At 40.4% G+C, this 19,849-nt stretch overlaps 1 protein-coding gene across 1 annotated transcript; it reads left to right on the top strand.

Moving 5' to 3' along the window:
* Positions 1 to 679: 679 nt before the first annotated feature.
* On the top strand, positions 680 to 19,641 carry Aadac (arylacetamide deacetylase). Its single transcript, XM_015486913.2, is given in 6 exon segments — positions 680 to 1,026; positions 3,573 to 3,786; positions 12,197 to 12,266; positions 15,600 to 15,733; positions 15,736 to 15,770; positions 17,671 to 19,641. Coding segments are annotated over 6 exon segments (1,179 nt in total). The 5' UTR covers positions 680 to 897; the 3' UTR covers positions 18,268 to 19,641.
* Positions 19,642 to 19,849: the final 208 nt, after the last annotated feature.

Genomic DNA, 19,849 nt, shown 5'->3' on the forward strand with positions numbered 1-19,849 from the left:
TGTAAAAAGCTTTGAATTCTCTTAGCTACCTAAATTGTTCTCACTGTAATACTTCAAGTTATATGACCGTGGCCAAGTTACTTAGCCCTTTTAAAACTCATTTCACTCATTTATAGGCAAACAATAAGGTTGATCCTATAGACTTATCATTTGGACTCATTTAAAGTCTGTATGTAAGTCACTTAGCATAGGGCCAGGATGGTATAATAAATAATTAGTAAGTTTCACCATTACTGTTATCACTACTATCATCATTAGTTTTCATAACTCTCCTCTCAAGAAATTATCATAACGAATTGCCAGTATTTCCGATCTCTTACAGGTTACTGTGAATTCTGTAGAGGCAGAAATGATGGCTATTTTGTTTCCTATGTTTTCAACACTTAAAAAAAAATGTATGTTCATAGGATAGGGGCTGGAGCTCAGAGGTACAGCACTTTTCCAGAATGCATGGTTCCGAGGTCCTGAATTCAATCCCTAGTACCATGGGTGGGGAGAGGCGGTAAAAGTTTTTATTTATTTTCGCAAATTCCACAATGAGCTCTTTTATAAGATTATCTGCATCCTGTATATTTCCTAAGAATATTTCATTAGGATTAAAGATACTTTTTCAACATGATTGCTCAATACATGCTTGCTGAAGCACAAATAAGAGTGAGATCACTGATAGAACTTGCACAGGTTTCCTGTAACTCGTCAAATGCAGCATTCGCTTTCACCCGGATCCATGCTGGGTAACAGTGGGGTTTAAACTTTATCGAGCTTCTTGTTGGCCAGGTGCACACCTCTACATTCAGGAGGTAAAGGCCAGCTCCTGGCTGTCACAGCTCAGTGGCAGGCACAGTGAGGGAGGCATCTTCTGTGTTCCTGAAGACAGGGAGGCCAAGAAGCAGCAGCATGGGAAGAATGTCATGGTTTCTTCTTCTCCTGGGGGTCCTGACCGCATATTGCATCTACACGCCGCTCCCAGAGAATATTGAGGAGCCGATGCTGACCAACACACCTCTGAAAGCTCTTGCACATTTGGTAAGTCTGCAATTTTTTGAATTTCAGATGGGCATGTGCCGCCATTTGATCCAAAGAAGTTCGTTTTCCAAGATTCTCTTCTTTCGATTGAGTGATTTATTCACCTTTTAAAATTAAGTACTCTGACTTTTGATTGTTCATTACTTAGAAACATAGCTTGTTCGTTTGCTGCTTGCTATTTTATATATTGCAATCACATTCACAAATATCAAGAACAGTGAGTGAGGGCCATTTGGGTAGGCATACTGAAAAGATGATTTACGTTTAGTAGCATTAATGTCACGATGCTAGCCGTCTTTTGAACTGCTCATCTCCCGGTGTGGGCTAGTATTTAAATCTAATAAGGAAACCAGAGACCGACCGTCTGCCTGTGTAGCCGCTATCCTGACAGACATCCCGGCATTCTCCTTCAGGATTCAGTGGATAGAACGAGGGCATGTACACAACTTCTCAAGGAATCCCTGCACAGGCAGCCTTGTGGGCACATGCCCAGGGTGGCCACAATGGACATAATGTGCAGAAATGGAAGGGGTGTCCCCGCTGCATCATGAGAACTGCCTGCTTGCCAGAGCAGCCCAGTGTCCCCAGACAAGGAAGGTAGAGCCCTCTCCTGCACCCTGGGTGGGTCTGCCCATATTTTTTCATTTGTCTTCCCTTTATTTTTAAAGTTCTATTTTTAGAACATTTTGCTTCCCACTTGTTCAACAACTGAAATCTGTTAGGCAAACAAGGTTTAGTGTGGGAGAGAAAATAATAAATTAAAATCAAATAAATGAATGATTTCAGGTCCTAGGAACTGACTTAAAAGAGAGAAGTCAGTGGGGAAAAGAGCAATAAGGGCGGATGTGAGGAGCAGGGCTCCTGTGTTTGGGATCAGCAAAGCCCATTCTGAAGAGGAGATGCCTCTTAGGGACTATGGGATGACATGAAGCCGGCAGCCTGAGCACTAAGGAGAGTTCTTGAGCAGAGACACCAAGCACAGCCCATCGGCAAGTCCCAGAAGTCACTTAAAACATTTGGGTATAATGGGAAAGGCTGCAATCTAATTTGAAGAGTCATGGTGTCATGCCAGGCAGAGCAGCGTGGCTAATGGTAGTAAGAGGTGATTTAATTCTACATATAATGTATAGCTGGCCAAGTTTCAAGAAGGGGACAATTCCTTCCTAATATTTGCTCTCTTAAAATTCATCTGTTCTTTTTTCCTGATTAGTTTGGCTGGCTTCCCTCAAATGCTTGACAATCTTTGCATATGTATTCACATATTTTATTAAAGAATTGTGTTATAAATAAAAAATAAAACTGTGGGATTTAGAATATTAGTTAAGTAAGTAGCCCCAGATTGCACAACTAGTTGTGCAATCTAGGGCTACTTCCTTAACTTCTCTGGGTTCATTTCCTCATCTTTCAGTGATATGATAATATTCCCTGCCCCATGCAGGCAAGCTGTCATATTACTGAGATTAAAGTGAAATGGAAAAGAACCAAAGTGAAGCTATTTGGTTCTGACCTGTCTCCATTGTACGCTTGCTTACAATGTTCTCTTTCCAGCCTCCTGACAGCTGTATCCACATCGACAGTACAGTAGGACCTTCCCGCATCCCTGACTGTGGCCCTAACATATAATAAAATGACTCTGAAATGTACAATTAAAACAATTCTCTCATGTAATTGAAATATCTGTCTCAACAGGGTCTTTCTGACCTACATGTGCCTCAATCCTTCTTGTGGGCCTTGCCTTTATGAACTCTGTACTTCCAAAATTCAGGTGTTGGAGTTCTTTGAGGTGCTAGCCTGCTCTTCAAAGAACCCTTTGCCCCCTTTCAACTTGGTGCCGTGGTTGGTAGTTCTCACGCACTCCATAACAAAAGCACATAGAGCGCTTGGAGCAGTGTCTTATTCTCAGGTAGAGGGGCAGGCTGCAGGCAGGCTGGCTGGCCTCCTGGCCTCTCCTTCCTCCTGTCCATTCTTTCCCTCCCGACCTGCCCCCACCCCTGTGCATCAAGCCTAATAGGCCCCACATTGTCCAGCTACATAGCACCTCTGCTGGAGTCGGTTTTCCTTTTTAACTTTTTTTTTTTTTAGTTAAATTCTTATGGGAGATGGTCTTTCTTTCAAAAGTCGGTTAAAATCCTGCCTCCTGGGTGAAACCTCCTTCCACCAGTGCTCTCAGCCGGCTGTTCTGCCCATGCACAGCTCAGCCACGGCGTGGTAAGGGCTTTTCAAGTCTCCTTACCTGGCTTTTGCACTGACCTGTGAGGTTCCTGAGAGAGGGTTCCTCTGTCTGGTCCATCTCTGGAGCCCTGAAGCTTCGATCCGATCTCACTTTATGGACAGAGGACTAACTGGATGCTTTTCCTCCTTTTGACGACCACTGTAGGCCAGCCTTGGCACCTCTGTTTCTTCTGAAGGGACAAAGGAGATTCTAGTGTGAGGATTTGGCTCCTTTCATTGGAGCTAATTAAGGATTAATGCAGACTGATGTGTTCAGAGATCTCTTTAGCCTTTGGAACTTGAATTGCAAAGATGTGTGTGAATTTCATTTTCAGGCTACATTTCTGGGACTTGGCCGTTATTTTGATTTCTTCACACTCATGATGATATTTCCAGAAGTCCCACCAACTTCAGATAAAAATGTCATTGTGACTGACACAAAATTCAACAACACTCCTGTCCGTGTGTATGTGCCCAGGAGGAAGTCGGACACCCTGAGAAGGAGTGTGTTTTACATACACGGAGGGGGCTGGAGCTTGGGAAGTGCTGGTAAGTGATACAGTCCCTACCCAGGGCCTTCTGTGGGGGATGCTGCCATCTCTCCCGAACTCTCTTGCTTTGACCTCCTGGAAAAGTTTTGCTCTTCCTTAAAGTTTCAAATCCCCCTTTCCCATGAATGTCTTTCTTCATCCACCCAGGTACAGTTGTGAGGCATAAGCTCTCCTCCCTGCTGAGAAGACTTTAAGAATCATACTTTGCTGCTTCTGTCATTCTCCAAGTGGTATTGTAGGGCCATCTCAAGGGTTAATTCGTTTATTCTCATATTTACAATTCTAAGAAGGCATCCTTGAACAGACAAAAATTCTTCATGGAGCTTATATTCAACTGTGTAATCAGTTGATATGTTAATAATTCAGGCTATCATAGGCCAGACACATCAAGATTGTGTGCAAAGATTACACATCTCTTGAATATAGATTTACAGTAAAAAAAAATGAAATATATTTAGAAGTGAAAGCATTTTAGAGATAAAAGTCACAGTCTTGTGACTGAGAAAGTCACTCAACCCACTTAGTCCCAGAGTACTTGATAGTCACCTGTTTACCCACCAGTGAATACAGATCCACGGGAGGAGTGGAGGCTGGACAGGGTCCAGGTCAAGAACTCTGAGCTCCAGAGAGGAAGAACATGTGGGTCCAAATGAGAATTGCTAACCAGCTCGACCTCAGGCACAGTTGGTCAACCCCTGTGGGGGGTTAGGAGAGCAGAGGAGGGAGAGAGAACCCACAATGGGAAGACTGTCCTGTGTCTACCAGGAGCCCGGAAGGGTGGGCACAGAACCCTGGGGACACTTTGGCAGTGTGAGGGTGGTTCTGAGGGGTAGCACAGCCTTGCATCTGTTCCCTGTTGCTCTAGAAGGTAGCCCCTGGACAAGTCCCAGAAAGGAAAACAAACCCAGGGGCTTTGTCAACATAAAACCCTTCCTTTACCTGTCCATTCTCATATCCTGCTCTTATTCCTTTTATTTCTGCCGCAGTCTGGCTGGGCACAATCAGGAGCCACTTGTCAAAAGAAACTAACTTTATTTTTAGAACCACACACGCCAAACAAAACAGCCTCTCAGGAAAAACCCTCAGAGCCTCAACTGCCACCACCGGCTTTCCACAAGCCTCTCTCTCCCACACAAGCTTCTCTCCACCTCCCACAATCCTCCTGCTCTTGAGGCCGATTGGCTGGGTCACATGGGCGGAGCCAAAAAAGTCCCCCAATGAGCAGCTCCGTGGTCTGAAAGGACAGGGAAACAGCCCAATGAGCATCACCGCAGAGGAGCCAATCAGCTAGATGTTGCTGGGGCTGCTGTGAGCCAATCATCAGCCGGCAGCTGGAAGTTTGCTGGCAGCTGGAAGTTTGCTGGGGCCCCTTCGGCTGTGGCTCTCAACATCTCCCCCTCTCTGTTTAAACAACAAGCATGTGGCTTAGGGACCGTGCCTGCCTCAGGTTGTCCAATAGTACATATGGTCCTTAGGTTGGTACCATTGCAATTGGATCTTACCCGTCACTGACTACCGGTCCAGTATACAGCCACACCTGTGGAGAGGTCTTTGTACCAGCGGGGGGGTGAGGTTCTTTGCCTCACCTCTGTTGGCCCCCAAATTTTAGCTGGACGATCATGACAAGCAGAAGGGAGGAAGATACACCAAGCCAATTGACGGCTCCTTTTGGAAAAATTGTACCACCGATGACATCATCAGCAAAAATACCCCAACACTACCACAAGTCGCTGCACCAACAGATAGTTCACAATGCATACAGGTGAGCTCACAATGTGTCCAGGCAAGTTCTGCAAGCAGTTCAGTGATGGCTATTGTAGAAGCTGTAGATTGGTTTTATCTTTGACTTCACCAGCACTGGGATGAAGATAGGAATTCTGGCAATAATGGCTAAAGAAAAAATTATGTAACATTACAGAAGGCACTAAAAGAAAACAATTTTCTTAACAATTTACATTATCTTTAAGAGAATTATTAAATATAATGAAAAGGAAAGGTGAAAGTAAACAAACAGATCTGTTAACCTTCTTTTGTGTTCACATATTAAAACAATCTTTAACAGCTGTTTACCCAATTAAATTAAACCATTTAAATCACGTGAATTAAAAAAAAATATTTGGATCCATTTTATCATGAGCGCTCATCATATATGATATATGGACATACATACATTCAAACATATAACACAAAACACAAGTGTGCACACATAATATAATACATACAACACATAACATTATAGTAAAGGCCTTATAACTTTTTACAGGTGAAATCTCCATTGCAATGTTTAAAAACTCTATAGTCAAAAAATAGAACTGATCAGCAAAACATTAACCTAGGTCTGTATGAGCTCAAAAAACAAAATAGAACTTCATGATATGGCAAAGGGCAATAATAAAATAGATATTGAAAAAAGCATCCTGGTTCTGTTGCAGATGTAAGAATAGCCAAACTGGAGTTTTGGATATCAGTTGTTATGGATTTGAGCCAAATCATCTTCTTTTTGGTCTGTAGAAATCGCTTTAGTTAATCTTTCTGGAATCCAAATCGGCTGCTGTTCTCCCTGTGGAAACACATAAACAGACCCCCGACTCCAGACAATCACTGGGTCAGGACCTTGGTTAATCTCTCTGGAATCCAAATCGGCTGCTGTTCTCCCTGTGGAAACACACAAACAGACCCCCGACTCCAGACAATTACTGGGTCAGGACCTTTCCATTGTCCTGTTAGAATATCCTTCCAAAGTACCTTGGGCTTATGTACATTTTTTGGACACATATGCCTTTCCGCAGCACTAAGTCCTGATGAATCCAAATTTAAAAAGTTTAGAGTAAAAAGGGTTATTTTAAGTTTATCTTTGGGGAATATATACCCCTTCCCAATTCCTTCTTTTTGCTTTAATAAGTACATTTTAATAGTTTGATGAGCTCTTTCAACTATGCCTTGTCCCTGTGGATTGTATGGGATTCCTGTTATATGAGTAATGCCAAATGTTGAGCAAAATTGTTTAAAAGAGGTAGAAGTATAACCAGGGGCATTATCTGTTTTTAACTGTTTTGGAACACCCACAGTGGCAAAATTTTGTAAGCAATGAGCTATAACATCTTTAGTTTTTTCTCCGGCATGAAGGGAGCCCATCAAAAATCCAGAAGAAGTATCAACTGTAACATGCAAATATTTTAATTTTCCAAATTCTGGCAAGTGTGTGACGTCCATCTGCCAAATATGGTTAGGTATCAATCCTCTAGGATTGACTCCAAGATTAACTTGTGGTAAAAAGGTCACACAATTTTGACATTGTTTTATTATTTGTCTAGCTTGTTCCTTAGTTATTTTAAAACGCTTTTGTAAAGTATTAGCATTGACATGGAACTTTTTATGAAAATTTATAGCTTCTTCTAGTGTAGAGAAAATATGTATGTCATGTGTAGTTTTATCTGCTAAATCATTGCCCAAACTAAGGGCTCCAGGCAATCCTGTATGTGCCCTGATATGTCCTATAAAGAATGGATCTTTTCTGTCCCAGATTAGACTTTGTATAGTGGAAAGCAAAGAGAAAACAGTAGAAGAAGGGGAAATCCTACCAGCATCTTCAAGAGATACTATAGCATTAACTACATACTGACTATCAGAAAATAAATTAAATACAGAATCTTTAAACATCACAAAAGCTTGTAAAACTGCATTAAGCTCTACCTTTTGAGCTGATTGTTTGGGTACTAAAAATGTAAAAGTTTGATCAGGGGTAACTACTGCTGCTGTACCATTATTTGACCCATCAGTGAATATATTTGGAGCATTCATGATAGGTGTTTTTCTTGTCATTTTTGGAAAAATTACAGGATGCAATGACCAAAAAGACAATAAAGGATTAGATGGTAAGTGGTTATCAAATGAAACATTAGATTTGCACATGATTATTGCCCAAGTATTTAACTCATTAGCTAACTCATCAATTTGATTCATAGTATATGGAGTAATAATTTTATTGGGAGAAATTCCAAACACTCCCTTTGCTGCTTTTATTCCTTTGAGTATTAATTGTCCTACAGCCTCAGGATACCTAGTAAGAATAGTGTTAGGAGAATAAGATAAATGTATCCATAATAATGGACCTTCTTGCCAAAATACTCCTGTAGGAATATTTTTTGTTGGTAGTACAATAAATAATAAAGGCAAACTTATATCAATTCTATCCAAATGCATATTTTCCATATATGTTTCAATGATTTTTAATGCCTTTCTTGCTTCAGGCGTTAACATTCGGGGTGAATTTGGATCTGATGGACCTTTTAGGATATCAAATAAAGGTCCCAACTCTCCTGTTGGTATACCTAAATAAGGCCTTATCCAATTTATGTCTCCTAATAACTTTTGAAAGTCATTAAGTGATTTGAGTTGATCTACTCGTATTTGAATTTTTGGTGGACGGACCATGGTTGAGGATAATAGAACTCCTAAATAATTAATTGGAAAATTTAATTGTACTTTATCTATTGCTATCTCTAGATTATAATTTTTTAATAAGTTTGTAAGTGTGGCATAACATTCTAGCAATGTGTTTTTATCTTTGTGTGCTAATAATACATCATCCATATAGTGAAATATTTGTAGTTCAGGATTTTGATTTCTAAGTGGCTGGATTACTTTGTTAACATAAATTTGACACATAGTTGGGCTGTTAGCCATCCCTTGAGGGAGTACTTTCCATTCATATCTCTGATCAGGACCTTCATGATTCAGTGCAGGGATAGTAAATGCAAAACGTGGACTATCCTCAGGATGAATTGGAATTGAAAAAAAACAATCTTTAATATCTATAACTAAAACATACCAGGTTTTTGGCAAAGCAGACAATTGAGGAATCCCTGATTGAGCAGGTCCCATAATAACCATCTCATTATTAATGGCTCTTAAATCTTGCAATAATCTCCATTTACCAGATTTCTTTTTGATGACAAAAATGGGAGTATTATGGGGAGATACAGAAGGTTGTATATGTCCTTCTGCTAATTGTTGTTTGACCAGGTCATGGGCTGCTTGTATCTTTTCTTTAGTCAGGGGCCACTGAGGAACCCATACTGGTCTTTCTGATTTCCAAGTAATTTTTATTGTCTCAGTGGCCCTTTCTGAAAATCCAACCCATGTCTGTCTGTTCCTTGATCTATTTGTATTGGTGCTGCTATACCTTGTTCTTGTTTTTCTAATCTTTTTCCTTTCCTAAAACCTTGTCTAGTCATAATAGTGGGTGCATTTTGGTTGATGTTATTTGTTAATGTCAAACCTAATTGATCTAGGACATCTCGTCCCCATAAATTTACGGGAAGATGATCCAATACATATGGCTGTATAGTTCCTTCACATCCTTCAGGATCCTTCCAATCTAATACCATTGCACTTCTATGGGGATTAGTCGCCACTCCTAGGCCTCGAAGCGTTTGAGTGGCTTGTTGTAATGGCCAATGTTTTGGCCATTCTTGACGAGAGATGATGCTAAGGTCTGCACCTGTATCCAGTAGCCCATTAAATTCATGTCCTTGAATATTTAGTTTTAGCATGGGGCGAGAATCTAAATTTAAAGAAAGCATAGCCCAATCTACACCTGTGGAGCCTAATCCCTTGGAACCTCTTTCTACAGTACGACTGGAAAATTTATCATGTAGGCTGGGTATTATTAGTAACTGTGCTATTCTATCTCCTGGTGAAATTACTGATATACCCTTTGGAGAACTGGCTATAATTTTTATTTCACCTTCATAATCGGGATCAATTACCCCAGGACTTATCATAAGTCCTTTTAGAGTAGAAGAGCTGCGTCCCAATAATAAGCCTACTGTTCCTTTGGGAAGAGGTCCTTTCACCCCTGTGGGAATGATTTGAACTCCCATCTCTGGAGTTAGTACTGCTCTGGCGGAGGCGCAGATGTCCAACCCTGCGCTCCCTCTGGTTTGTCTGATGAGGGATCTGATGGACAATGTGTCCTGGGCACTACCCTGATGGGGTTGCTGGGTTCCTCCAGTGCTCCGTATATTTGTGGTTTTGGGCCCCGGAGCATTGGGCCCCCCTGTCCATTTTTTGGCAATGGAGCCCGATGCCTTTCTCCACGATATCGTGGATAAACACCTGGTCCTTGTTCGTTTTTTGATAATGGAGTACCCTCTATGGTGGTTTGAGAACGGCATTCATTAGCCCAATGTCTCCCTCTACGGCATCGTGGGCAAATACCTGGTATTCTACTCCTTTGATACCTAGTTTTGTTAAACCCTCCTCCAATGGGGCAATTCCTTTTAAAATGTCCTGTTTGTTCACAATTGTAGCATGTTCTTGGCCTGGCATCTAAAGCCTGTTTTACTGCAGCTGCCACAATTTGCCCTTGTTCATTAATGTCTCTGGCATCTAAAGCCTGTTTTACTGCAGCTGCCACGACTTGCTCTTGTTCATTAATGTCTCTACATAATTTAATATATGTGTTTAAATCTTCATGTTTCCATGGTCTAATGATATCTCTGCACCAACGATTCGCTTGCTCATAAGCCAGGTGTTTTAGTAATGGCATTGCTTGTTCTGTATTCCCAAAAACTCTGGTAGCTGTTTGAATAAGCCTATCTACAAATTCAGCATAAGGTTCATTAGCTCCTTGTATTACCTTAGATAATTGACCTTGTAAACCTCCATGTCCTTGTAAAGTCTTCCATGCCTTAATTGCATCTGCAGCAATTTGTGCGTATACACCAGGATCATATGCAATTTGTTGCTGCTGATCCTCATAAGGTCCCTTTCCTAACAACATATCTAGATTTCTCTGAGGATAACCAGCTGCTGCATTTCGCCTAGCCGTCTCCTTGCAAAATTCCTCATTGGCAACCTTCCATAACAGGTATTGTCCTCCATTTAGCACAGCTTTACACATATTAGCCCAATCTGCTGGCGTCATGTTCAAGTTGTTAATGGATTCGACCATGCTTACAGTGAAGGGTGCTTGAGGACCATAGGTTGTTACAGCCTCTTTTAGCTGCTTCACTGTTTTGAAATTTAAAACTTGGTAAAATCGCTGCCCTCCTGCCTCAAATACAGGGCATGTTAATATTTGAGATCTTGTCTCAGGATCCCAACTATCAACTGCGGGGGTTGGGGACCTCCCAGCATATGGAGGTGGCCTTGTTAGTTGGACACTTACGTCCTCTGGTGATAGAAAGGTGTTAGTAGCAGTCTCCTGTTGTAACTTTCCCCCTGATGGCTTTTTCTGTTTTACACTTTCTTTCTCTGTCTGACTAGCTTGAGAGGCCTTCTCTTTTACTTGAATCTTTTCCTCTGTCTGACTAACTTGAGAGACCTTCTCTTTTACTTGAATCATTATGTCTTCTTCTTCCTCTACCATTGTCTGAACTGAAGGCTTTGGACTAAGCAAACAAGATATGAACGTCCACAATGGCAATGTGCCAACTGGCAGAGTCCCTGGGCTTTTCTTTTCTATTCTTTTTAAATCTTCACCATGATGGTTCCATTGTGATATATTTAACAACTCCTCCTTAAAAAGCCATGGGCTACATTTTTGTATTGTATCAACGTATGCCCTGATTGTTCTTGATTTTACTGAGATGCCTCCTTCCTCTAACAATTTACTTAACACTCTTTCAGTTTGTTTTTTACTAATTTCTGATCCCGTATTTCTACTATAATACAACCCAACAAGATAACGCCTAACAAAACTGAAACAGAGTGAAACAAAATTGGAACAACACAAAATCATTATAATAGCCTCCTGAAATGTCCATCCGTCCTTTCTCCCTATCTGTTCCTCAGATGTGAGCGGTTTTTCTTCCATCTTACACATCTCCAGGGACAGGCAACTTAAAACAAAAGTGAAACAAAATAACAAAAGAGGAATCTTAAAATGGCTACCCATCCTCTCGCCCTGCCCTCAGGGGCGAGCAGTTCATTTACCCTCAGTCGCTCCCCGTGCGAGCCACCAAATGCCGCAGTCTGGCTGGGCACAATCAGGAGCCACTTGTCAAAAGAAACTAACTTTATTTTTAGAACCACACACGCCAAACAAAACAGCCTCACAGGAAAAACCCTCAGAGCCTCAACTGCCACCACCGGCTTTCCACAAGCCTCTCTCTCCCACACAAGCTTCTCTCCACCTCCCACAATCCTCCTGCTCTTGAGGCCGATTGGCTGGGTCACATGGGCGGAGCCAAAAAAGTCCCCCAATGAGCAGCTCCGTGGTCTGAAAGGGCAGGGAAACAGCCCAATGAGCATCACCGCAGAGGAGCCAATCAGCTAGATGTTGCTGGGGCTGCTGTGAGCCAATCATCAGCCGGCAGCTGGAAGTTTGCTGGCAGCTGGAAGTTTGCTGGCAGCTGGAAGTTTGCTGGGGCCCTTTCGGCTGTGGCTCTCAACAATTTCAGCTTTCATAAGCTATGACCTGCTGTCAAGAAGGACAGCAGACAGATTGGATGCTGTGGTCGTATCGACCAAGTAAGAGCTGGGCTGTTCTGTTCAGGGCCGATGCGCCCAGGGCAAGCCTCCCTGGACCACATGGTCTGGCCAGGCTGAGGCTCCTAGGGGACACTGAGCAGGCAATTAAGAGCAAAGGAGGGACCTACTCTGATTAGCACTGGGGAAAAGGTGTGTGTGTGTGTGGGAGGGGGTTGTTGGGCAGAAAGTAATGAGTTTTTTTCACAAAAGTTCAAACTGTATAATCTACAGACATAATGATTGGACTGGATTACCTTTCAATTTTAGGTCATAATCTTTAAGAATGAGTGTCCCAAAGTCAGATGATGTCTTTAAAGTACATCCTAATGGTTCCTTCCTCAGAGGGTCACTGTGAACACTAAGAGATAACATCCCTGAACCGGACTCAGCCTGTGTCCAGCACCGGAGGAGGCTAAAACATTACATTTATTCTCAAATTGAACAAATAAAGTCAGTTCGTGTGAAATACCATGCTAGAACAACAATCCATGTTTGAAAACAATGTTTGCAGCCAGTAGACTCATGCCAGAGCCCTATATAGCTATTTAAAATCAGAAAATGAAGGAAAAGTTAAGAAATAGCATTCATGACCATTTGTCAAGTTAAATCATATTATTAAACAGTGGCAACACAGAGATGCACAATTTCATTTGTAAGTGATCACTAATAACATCTTTTAAAAAAGAAATTAGGAAATCCAAGCCAATACTGGTTTGTATTTCAACTTTGCCTTTAAAGATGGTTTTCTTAAGGATGGCAAGTCCAGAGACAAGCTATGCCTATGTTTGCTTCATTGAGATAACTAATAAACCACAAAAATTTAAAAGATAAGATCTTACATTTTATGCAAATTAATGCCTTGCCTTTGAATATACTCTTATATTAAAGGTAAATGGCAACTCTCACTCCAAAAAGATGGATAATTTGGGTTCTATTTAAATGGCCATATGGGGGCTAGGGCTGGGGCTCAGTGGCAGAGCGCTTCCCCTGGCATGTGTGAGGCACTAGGTTTGATTCTCAGCACCACATATAAATAAATAAAATAAAGGTCTATCAAAAATTACAAAAATATTTTTTAAAATGGCCAATAAGCACAGGAAAATATGTTACACATCAGTAGTCACTAAGGAAAAGCAAATCAAAACCACCAGGATATAGCACTTCGAGTTGGATGGTTATAACAAAAAAGCAGACAATAACTAGTATTGCTGAAACCTCTCTACTAGTGGGGATGCACATAGGCAGTTTAGGAAATAGTTTGGGTGTTCTTAAAAATGTAAACCACAACCCCTTGCCCAGCACCTCCAATAGTAAATCTATACACAAGGAAATGAAAACGCTGTAGAAAACTTTTATGTTCAGAATAGCAGCATCGAACCTCCACCCCTGTGGAAATATTCAATGACCATCAGCTGGCGTATGGATAAATAAGATGCATTATATCATACAGTGGAATGTGACTTGTCACCACACAGACATGCTATGCCATGGACACATCTTGAAAATATTATACAAAGTAGAAGAACCAGGCACAAAAGCCATGTATTGGATCCATTATAATGAAATTTCCAGAATAGATAAATCTTTGGAAACAGAAAGCAGATTAATGATTGCCCAGGAATGGAGCTGAGGAGTCAGGGAAAATGAGAAATGACTACCAGTGAGTGCAGGTTGGTTTCTTTTCTTTTCTTTCTTTATGTTAGTGACTAAAATGTCTAAAATTGACTGTGGTAATGGTTCACATCTCTTTCTGTATACTAAAAACCATTGAATTACACAATTTAAATAGGTAAATTCATGGTGAATTTAGAATTATAACTCAAAATGATTATATTAAAAGTTAAGAACTTATGCTACTTAAAAGACATTAACACAAGTCTTGAAGTGTCTTTGTATTCACATATGGTACATACATAAATGCTAAAATACATATATATATATATATTCTTATCTAAAATACATAAATACTATGGGGAGTACTGGGGAAATGAAATTGACCAAATTATGTGCATGTGCCAATATGTCAATGAATCCTATTATTATGTATAATTATAGAGCAACAAAAATTTAATTTAAAAACTAAATATTTTAAGTACCATATACATATCCAGAGTGAATATTAAGTACATGGCATTAAATTGTACTTCACTTAACTCTAGATAACAACTGTCATTGTGCAATGTAACTGTTAGTCACCTATATATTCAGATAACAGTGAACAGCTTTGGTATTTCTTTCCCTTTGACTAAAATATAGTTTTATTTCAAATAAGTTTAAAAAACCAAAAAATATAAATACCCGACTTTAAAAGACAGCTTACTGGAAAGGATATCCAAACCATCAATAAACAAATGAATAGTTAGTATATATCAGGGAAACATCAGTGAAATGCATTAGGTGGGACCTTCATCCCTGATGTTAGCACTAACCAGAGGGTGGCAAGGACATGCATTAGCAGGCTCTGTCATGATCACCTGGTACATTCCTGAGCAAAACCCTTTGACAATATAGAATAAGACTAAATATATATTAAAACTCCATAGCTGTCAATAATGCAGGTAGGTGTCACCAAAAAACATGTACTAGAATATTCAGAACACACTGTTTGTGAGAAGTCCAACTTCAAAGAAACGTAAATCCTCAGAACCTTTTAAAAAATACTTATACTTTGTAAAATACTTTTTATCTACTTATCATCTATTTATTTGTGGCAAGAAGTCCGAACAGGACACCTAAGAGTAAGCTTTTCTGTGCATAATACACTACTGTTGACCACAGGTACATGTTGTGCACTGAGCCCCAGAACTTCTCATTTTGATTGACTGAATCCACTGAAGAGTAACACCTGTTCCTTCCTCTCTACAGCGGCTGGCAAGCAGTGTTAGATTCTTTTACTTTATGAGTTTGGTCTTTTCAGATGCTGTGTGCTAGTGGAATCACGCCACATTGGCCCATCGGTGGCCAGCCTATCACATGCTACTGTAAAAATGAGCTGTGATCTCTCCACACAGTGCAGCACTGTGCAGGGAGAGGGAAACACCCAGCGCTGCAGAGAAGGCTCAAAGGAACGCCCACCCAGGAAACTCAGGGCTCCCGTGCACGTGCTGAAGGTGTGCCTTTACATCAAGGGCAAGAACAGAACTATCAACCCATGCCCTAGTGTGGGTACTTGTTGAAGGGAAGAAACGGAAGGTGTGGGTGCTGGCAGGGTCCTGCTCCATGGCCTGAGTGCTGGCTAGGTGGCTGTTGAACCCTTTTGTGCACTTTGGGCACATATGTTACACTTTTATAAATTTTAAAAAGTGACATGAAAACCACATTTTCTCTGCACAGCTACAGATTAGCACCTAAGTATCACTTCCCAGTCCAATTTGAAGACGTATATGATGCCATAAAGTGGTTCCTGCGCAAAAATATTCTTGAAGAGTACGGCGTGGACCCTGGGAGGATCGCTGTGTCTGGAGATAGTGCGGGGGGAATTTGGCTGCCGCAGTGGCACAACAGGTTTGGCATGGCCATTTCCGTGTTTTTAATTTTTATTTTCTTAAATCATCTGCTTATAAACAGAATGAATACACATATTAAAATATGAATGTAAATGGAAAGGCAGCAATCTTGGGAAATATTAAAGAAATAATTGAAAAAAAAAGCCTCAAACATCACTATACCAATTTATATTCCTGTCACAGTATTTTCTTGCTTAATGAAGTGACAGATAATCCCTTGATTGAAATTTTATCTGCATCAGTAAAATATTATACTAGTTAGATGAATGAGATAATGTATCATGCGTGCAGAAGTGATCTGGCAAACCTTTTAGAGATCCCACTGTATTCAGTGATCTTCAGGGGAGTCTTCCCCTGTTGCTGGAGTAATCACACCAGTTTTAGAAATTCATCAGCACACTCAGAGGTTCCTGTGAGATTTACAAAGCAGAAATATGAAAATGACAAGGGATTTCTTTGCATACATAATAAGATATATTTGTCCTTTATTGAATAATGGTAGTACAGTAATAATAGTAAATAGCATTTTAATCCCACACTATATATAGAAAGGACTCCATTTTTATAGCAAAGGGAACATACTGCTATTGATTGTTTAAAATCTGAACTATTTTTCAATGCAGTGGTGAGAAGAAGTAGAGTCTACCTATCCATTACATCTGTACTAGTTTAGATTTTATTAGCTGACGTTTAATTATAAACTATGAACTTAAAGTAATTCAACAACATTGCTGTTATTCTTGTTGTTAGATTTATATAAGTGTCTCAGCTTCTAGAGTCCATTGAATGACATTTTCAGAAGGAGAGAATCTGCATTTGGGATTTGAAATAACCACAATATAAAACAAATACTTGACACTGTAGATTTCTAATCAACTGCGGGTTGTGTAATGTGGTAGAAAAAGTACTTTATTAGACATGAGGAGATGTGAACTTTCTTGAGATGCAGTAATTTCCACATGTCATCTTGACTGGGTCGTTTAATCTCTCTAAACATCGATTTCTCACTTATAAAGAAAAATGAACTTTTAAAACTTCAGAGAGTTGTTTTGAAAACCACGTACATAAGTTTATATTAAAAATATTTGGCAACCTGTGATGATATTTACAAATGGTCTCCAAAATGTCTAAATAGGTATTTAGTGAAAATGTAAATACATAACCACAATCTGCAAAATACTTGATTACATCCAATAGCTGTATTTTATAGAGAAGTTTAAATATATATTTTATAGCATAAAATGAATTTTAAAAACATATAAAAGTACATTTTAAAGTGTACTTTTAATTTCAAAAAATAAAACATCTTGTAAAAGTCTTTTTATGGATCACTTTTCTGGCACAGTCTGGTCTCTGTACCTTCCTCTCTTCAGACCACTGATCTTTACGAACATGAGCGCATCAGCTTGAAATAGAAAATGGGCACCAATAAAACAGCACCTGTCCAAATCTCCCAAACCAGCCTGTCACAGCAGCATCACAGCCAAGTCCTTATTAAGTGATTCTTTCTCTCCATGGCACAACCAGTTGACATACTAGTATATTTTAATAAACTTTTACATTAACAGACAGGAAATGAGGTAGGACTTCCAGAGTTCTTCCGGTGGTCACTCTTGGTAGAAAGGCAGGACATTAAGCTGCCAATTCTTGATCAAATCCCTTTGCCTTATCTGTGAGGAGGACAGGATGGGTGTTTTCCACACGTTAAAAACATGCTTTAATTCAGGATCATCTAGTTCTAGAAGCCCATTTTAAATATTTGAAATCTGTTGAGATGGTATATTCCAGTCATTACTTTGTTGGAGGCTTTTCATTCACATGTAGCCTATATTTTTACAGTTGTTTTTGATTCTTTCAAATGAAAATAATGGGTGTTATCAATCTTAATTCCTCCTTAGCTCTTGGATGACCCAGATGTCAAGATCAGACTCAAGATCCAGTGTCTAATTTACCCTGCCCTGCAAACTCTGGATGTGGAAACGCCATCCTATCAGGACAACGCACACATGCCAGTTCTGCCCAAGTCTCTCTCCATCTGGTTCTATAGCAATTACATGACCAGTGACAGTGCCCTGAGGAAGGCCATGAAACGTAACCAGCACGTGCCGGTGGAGGCGGCCCCCCTCTTCAAGCTGGTCAACTGGAGCTCCTTGCTCCCCGAGAGGTTCCTCAAGGGACACGTGTATAAGGCTCCAACCTTCGGTAGATCTGAGTTAGCCAGAAAGCATCCTGGATTCCTGGATGTGAGGGTCGCGCCTCTGCTGGCAGCAGACAGCAAGCTGCGGGACTTACCGCGGACCTACCTGGTCACCTGTCAGTATGACGTCCTGCGGGACGATGGGCTCATGTATGTGCGCCGCCTGCGGGACGCCGGGGTTCCTGTGACCCACAACCACGTGGAGGACGGCCTCCAAGGAATCCTGTCCTTCCCCGTGTTCAAGATTTACTATAGGCTGATGGATGAGTACATCCGGTGGCTGGATGAAAATCTATAGTAAAACATGGAGAGGTGGTTTTAAAAGGAAACCAAATCTCAAAATCTCAGAAAATCTTCAGAGGGTGGACTTGGCCTTTCTTGGAGTGGTCTATTTCAAGTTCACATGTAGTATGCTTCTTACTGTGATGGATGGGCTATGATTTTCTTCCTTTCTTTTAGAGGTTTCACTCCATTTTTCCACATTGTCTAGTGCTATTTCTGGCATTTTCCCTCCTACATTGTTAATCTTACTTTTTGAGTATCTTGTTTTATTACTTACTGTCATCTGGTGTGTGTGTTTTGGCTTCTATTCACAAGTACAGGAAGATAATAAAAGGAAACATTGCCATTGGGAGAAAGGTCAAGATTTTAATCAAAGGATATTTGTGGTTTGAAGCACCTCAAGTGAGGTGCCCCTTTTCTCAGAGCGGAGCCACTTATTACCCCTACAAACTGCTCTCCTCTGAAGCACCTCTAGAATCCAGCCAGCAAGTGTCACACTGCTCAGTGCTGATAATCATGGCAGTACTCTGAGCAATCAGCTGCTTTGTATTTGGGGAAAGGTAGAGAAATTGGAGTCCCCTAGAGACTGAAGAGGTCTTCAGAATGGACAGTGACTTAGTCATAGACAAATAATACACTATGCAAGTAGCCGACCAGGAATAGAAAAACTACAGAAAAAAAATCAATCTGTGAAAAGCCCATCCTGACATTACAAAGAGGAAGGCAAGACAAAATGGATTACCTCAAGCCTGAGTAGAATTATTGGCAGTGACTGTGAGCTATGTAATGCATCCAAATTAGGAGGAAGCACAGTCACAGGTGTTGGGGGGTGGTGCAAGGAGCTCCTTGCAGGCACAGACCCCAGACTTTTCTCTGTGTACTTTACCATCCTCACTGCAGGCTCTTGTGTTTATACTTACAATTATTACACTTCTGAGTACGACTTGAATAGTCTAGGCAGAGAGGGGCTAAAACCATAGGGGTACCTTTGAGGCCACTCCAATTTATCAGGAAAATGGCAGCGACCTTAGAAACTGCAAACAATAGATTCCTTATATTTTATTTCCCAGGACAGTGCCACAAGAAATTTGGCCAAGCCAAAGTTTTGTAATTGGGAAAATTACCTTTTATTATGTGAAGAAATAAAATAAGAAGAAGTAATTCGTAGAATATGCCACATAGATCAATAGCAATAACTTATTAAATAGCTATTGTGGAATAATTATTTTCTGAATAAGTGGATAAGGTCATATTTAACAGGAAATGCAATGAATAAAGAAATAAGTGGAATAATTATTTTCTGAATAAGTGGATAAGGTCATATTTAACAGGAATTGCAATGAATAAGGATATAAGTTGGGTGTGTGGTTCCAAATTTCTATACTGACTATAAAATGGTTCATTGTTTTGAAATAAACTCATGAATTAATCCATGTCTGGAACTTGACCTCTTTGCATCTCCTCCCTCCTTCTTTGTTTTTATTATTACTTGTTCAAAACATTACATAGTTCTTGACATATCATATTTCATACATTTGATTCAAGTGGGTTATGAACTCCCATTTTTACCCCGTATACATATTGCAGAATCACAACGG

Source organism: Marmota marmota, unplaced genomic scaffold, assembly GCF_001458135.2.
Source record: "Marmota marmota marmota unplaced genomic scaffold, marMar, whole genome shotgun sequence".
In the NCBI taxonomy this organism is placed as follows: domain Eukaryota; kingdom Metazoa; phylum Chordata; class Mammalia; order Rodentia; family Sciuridae; genus Marmota; species Marmota marmota.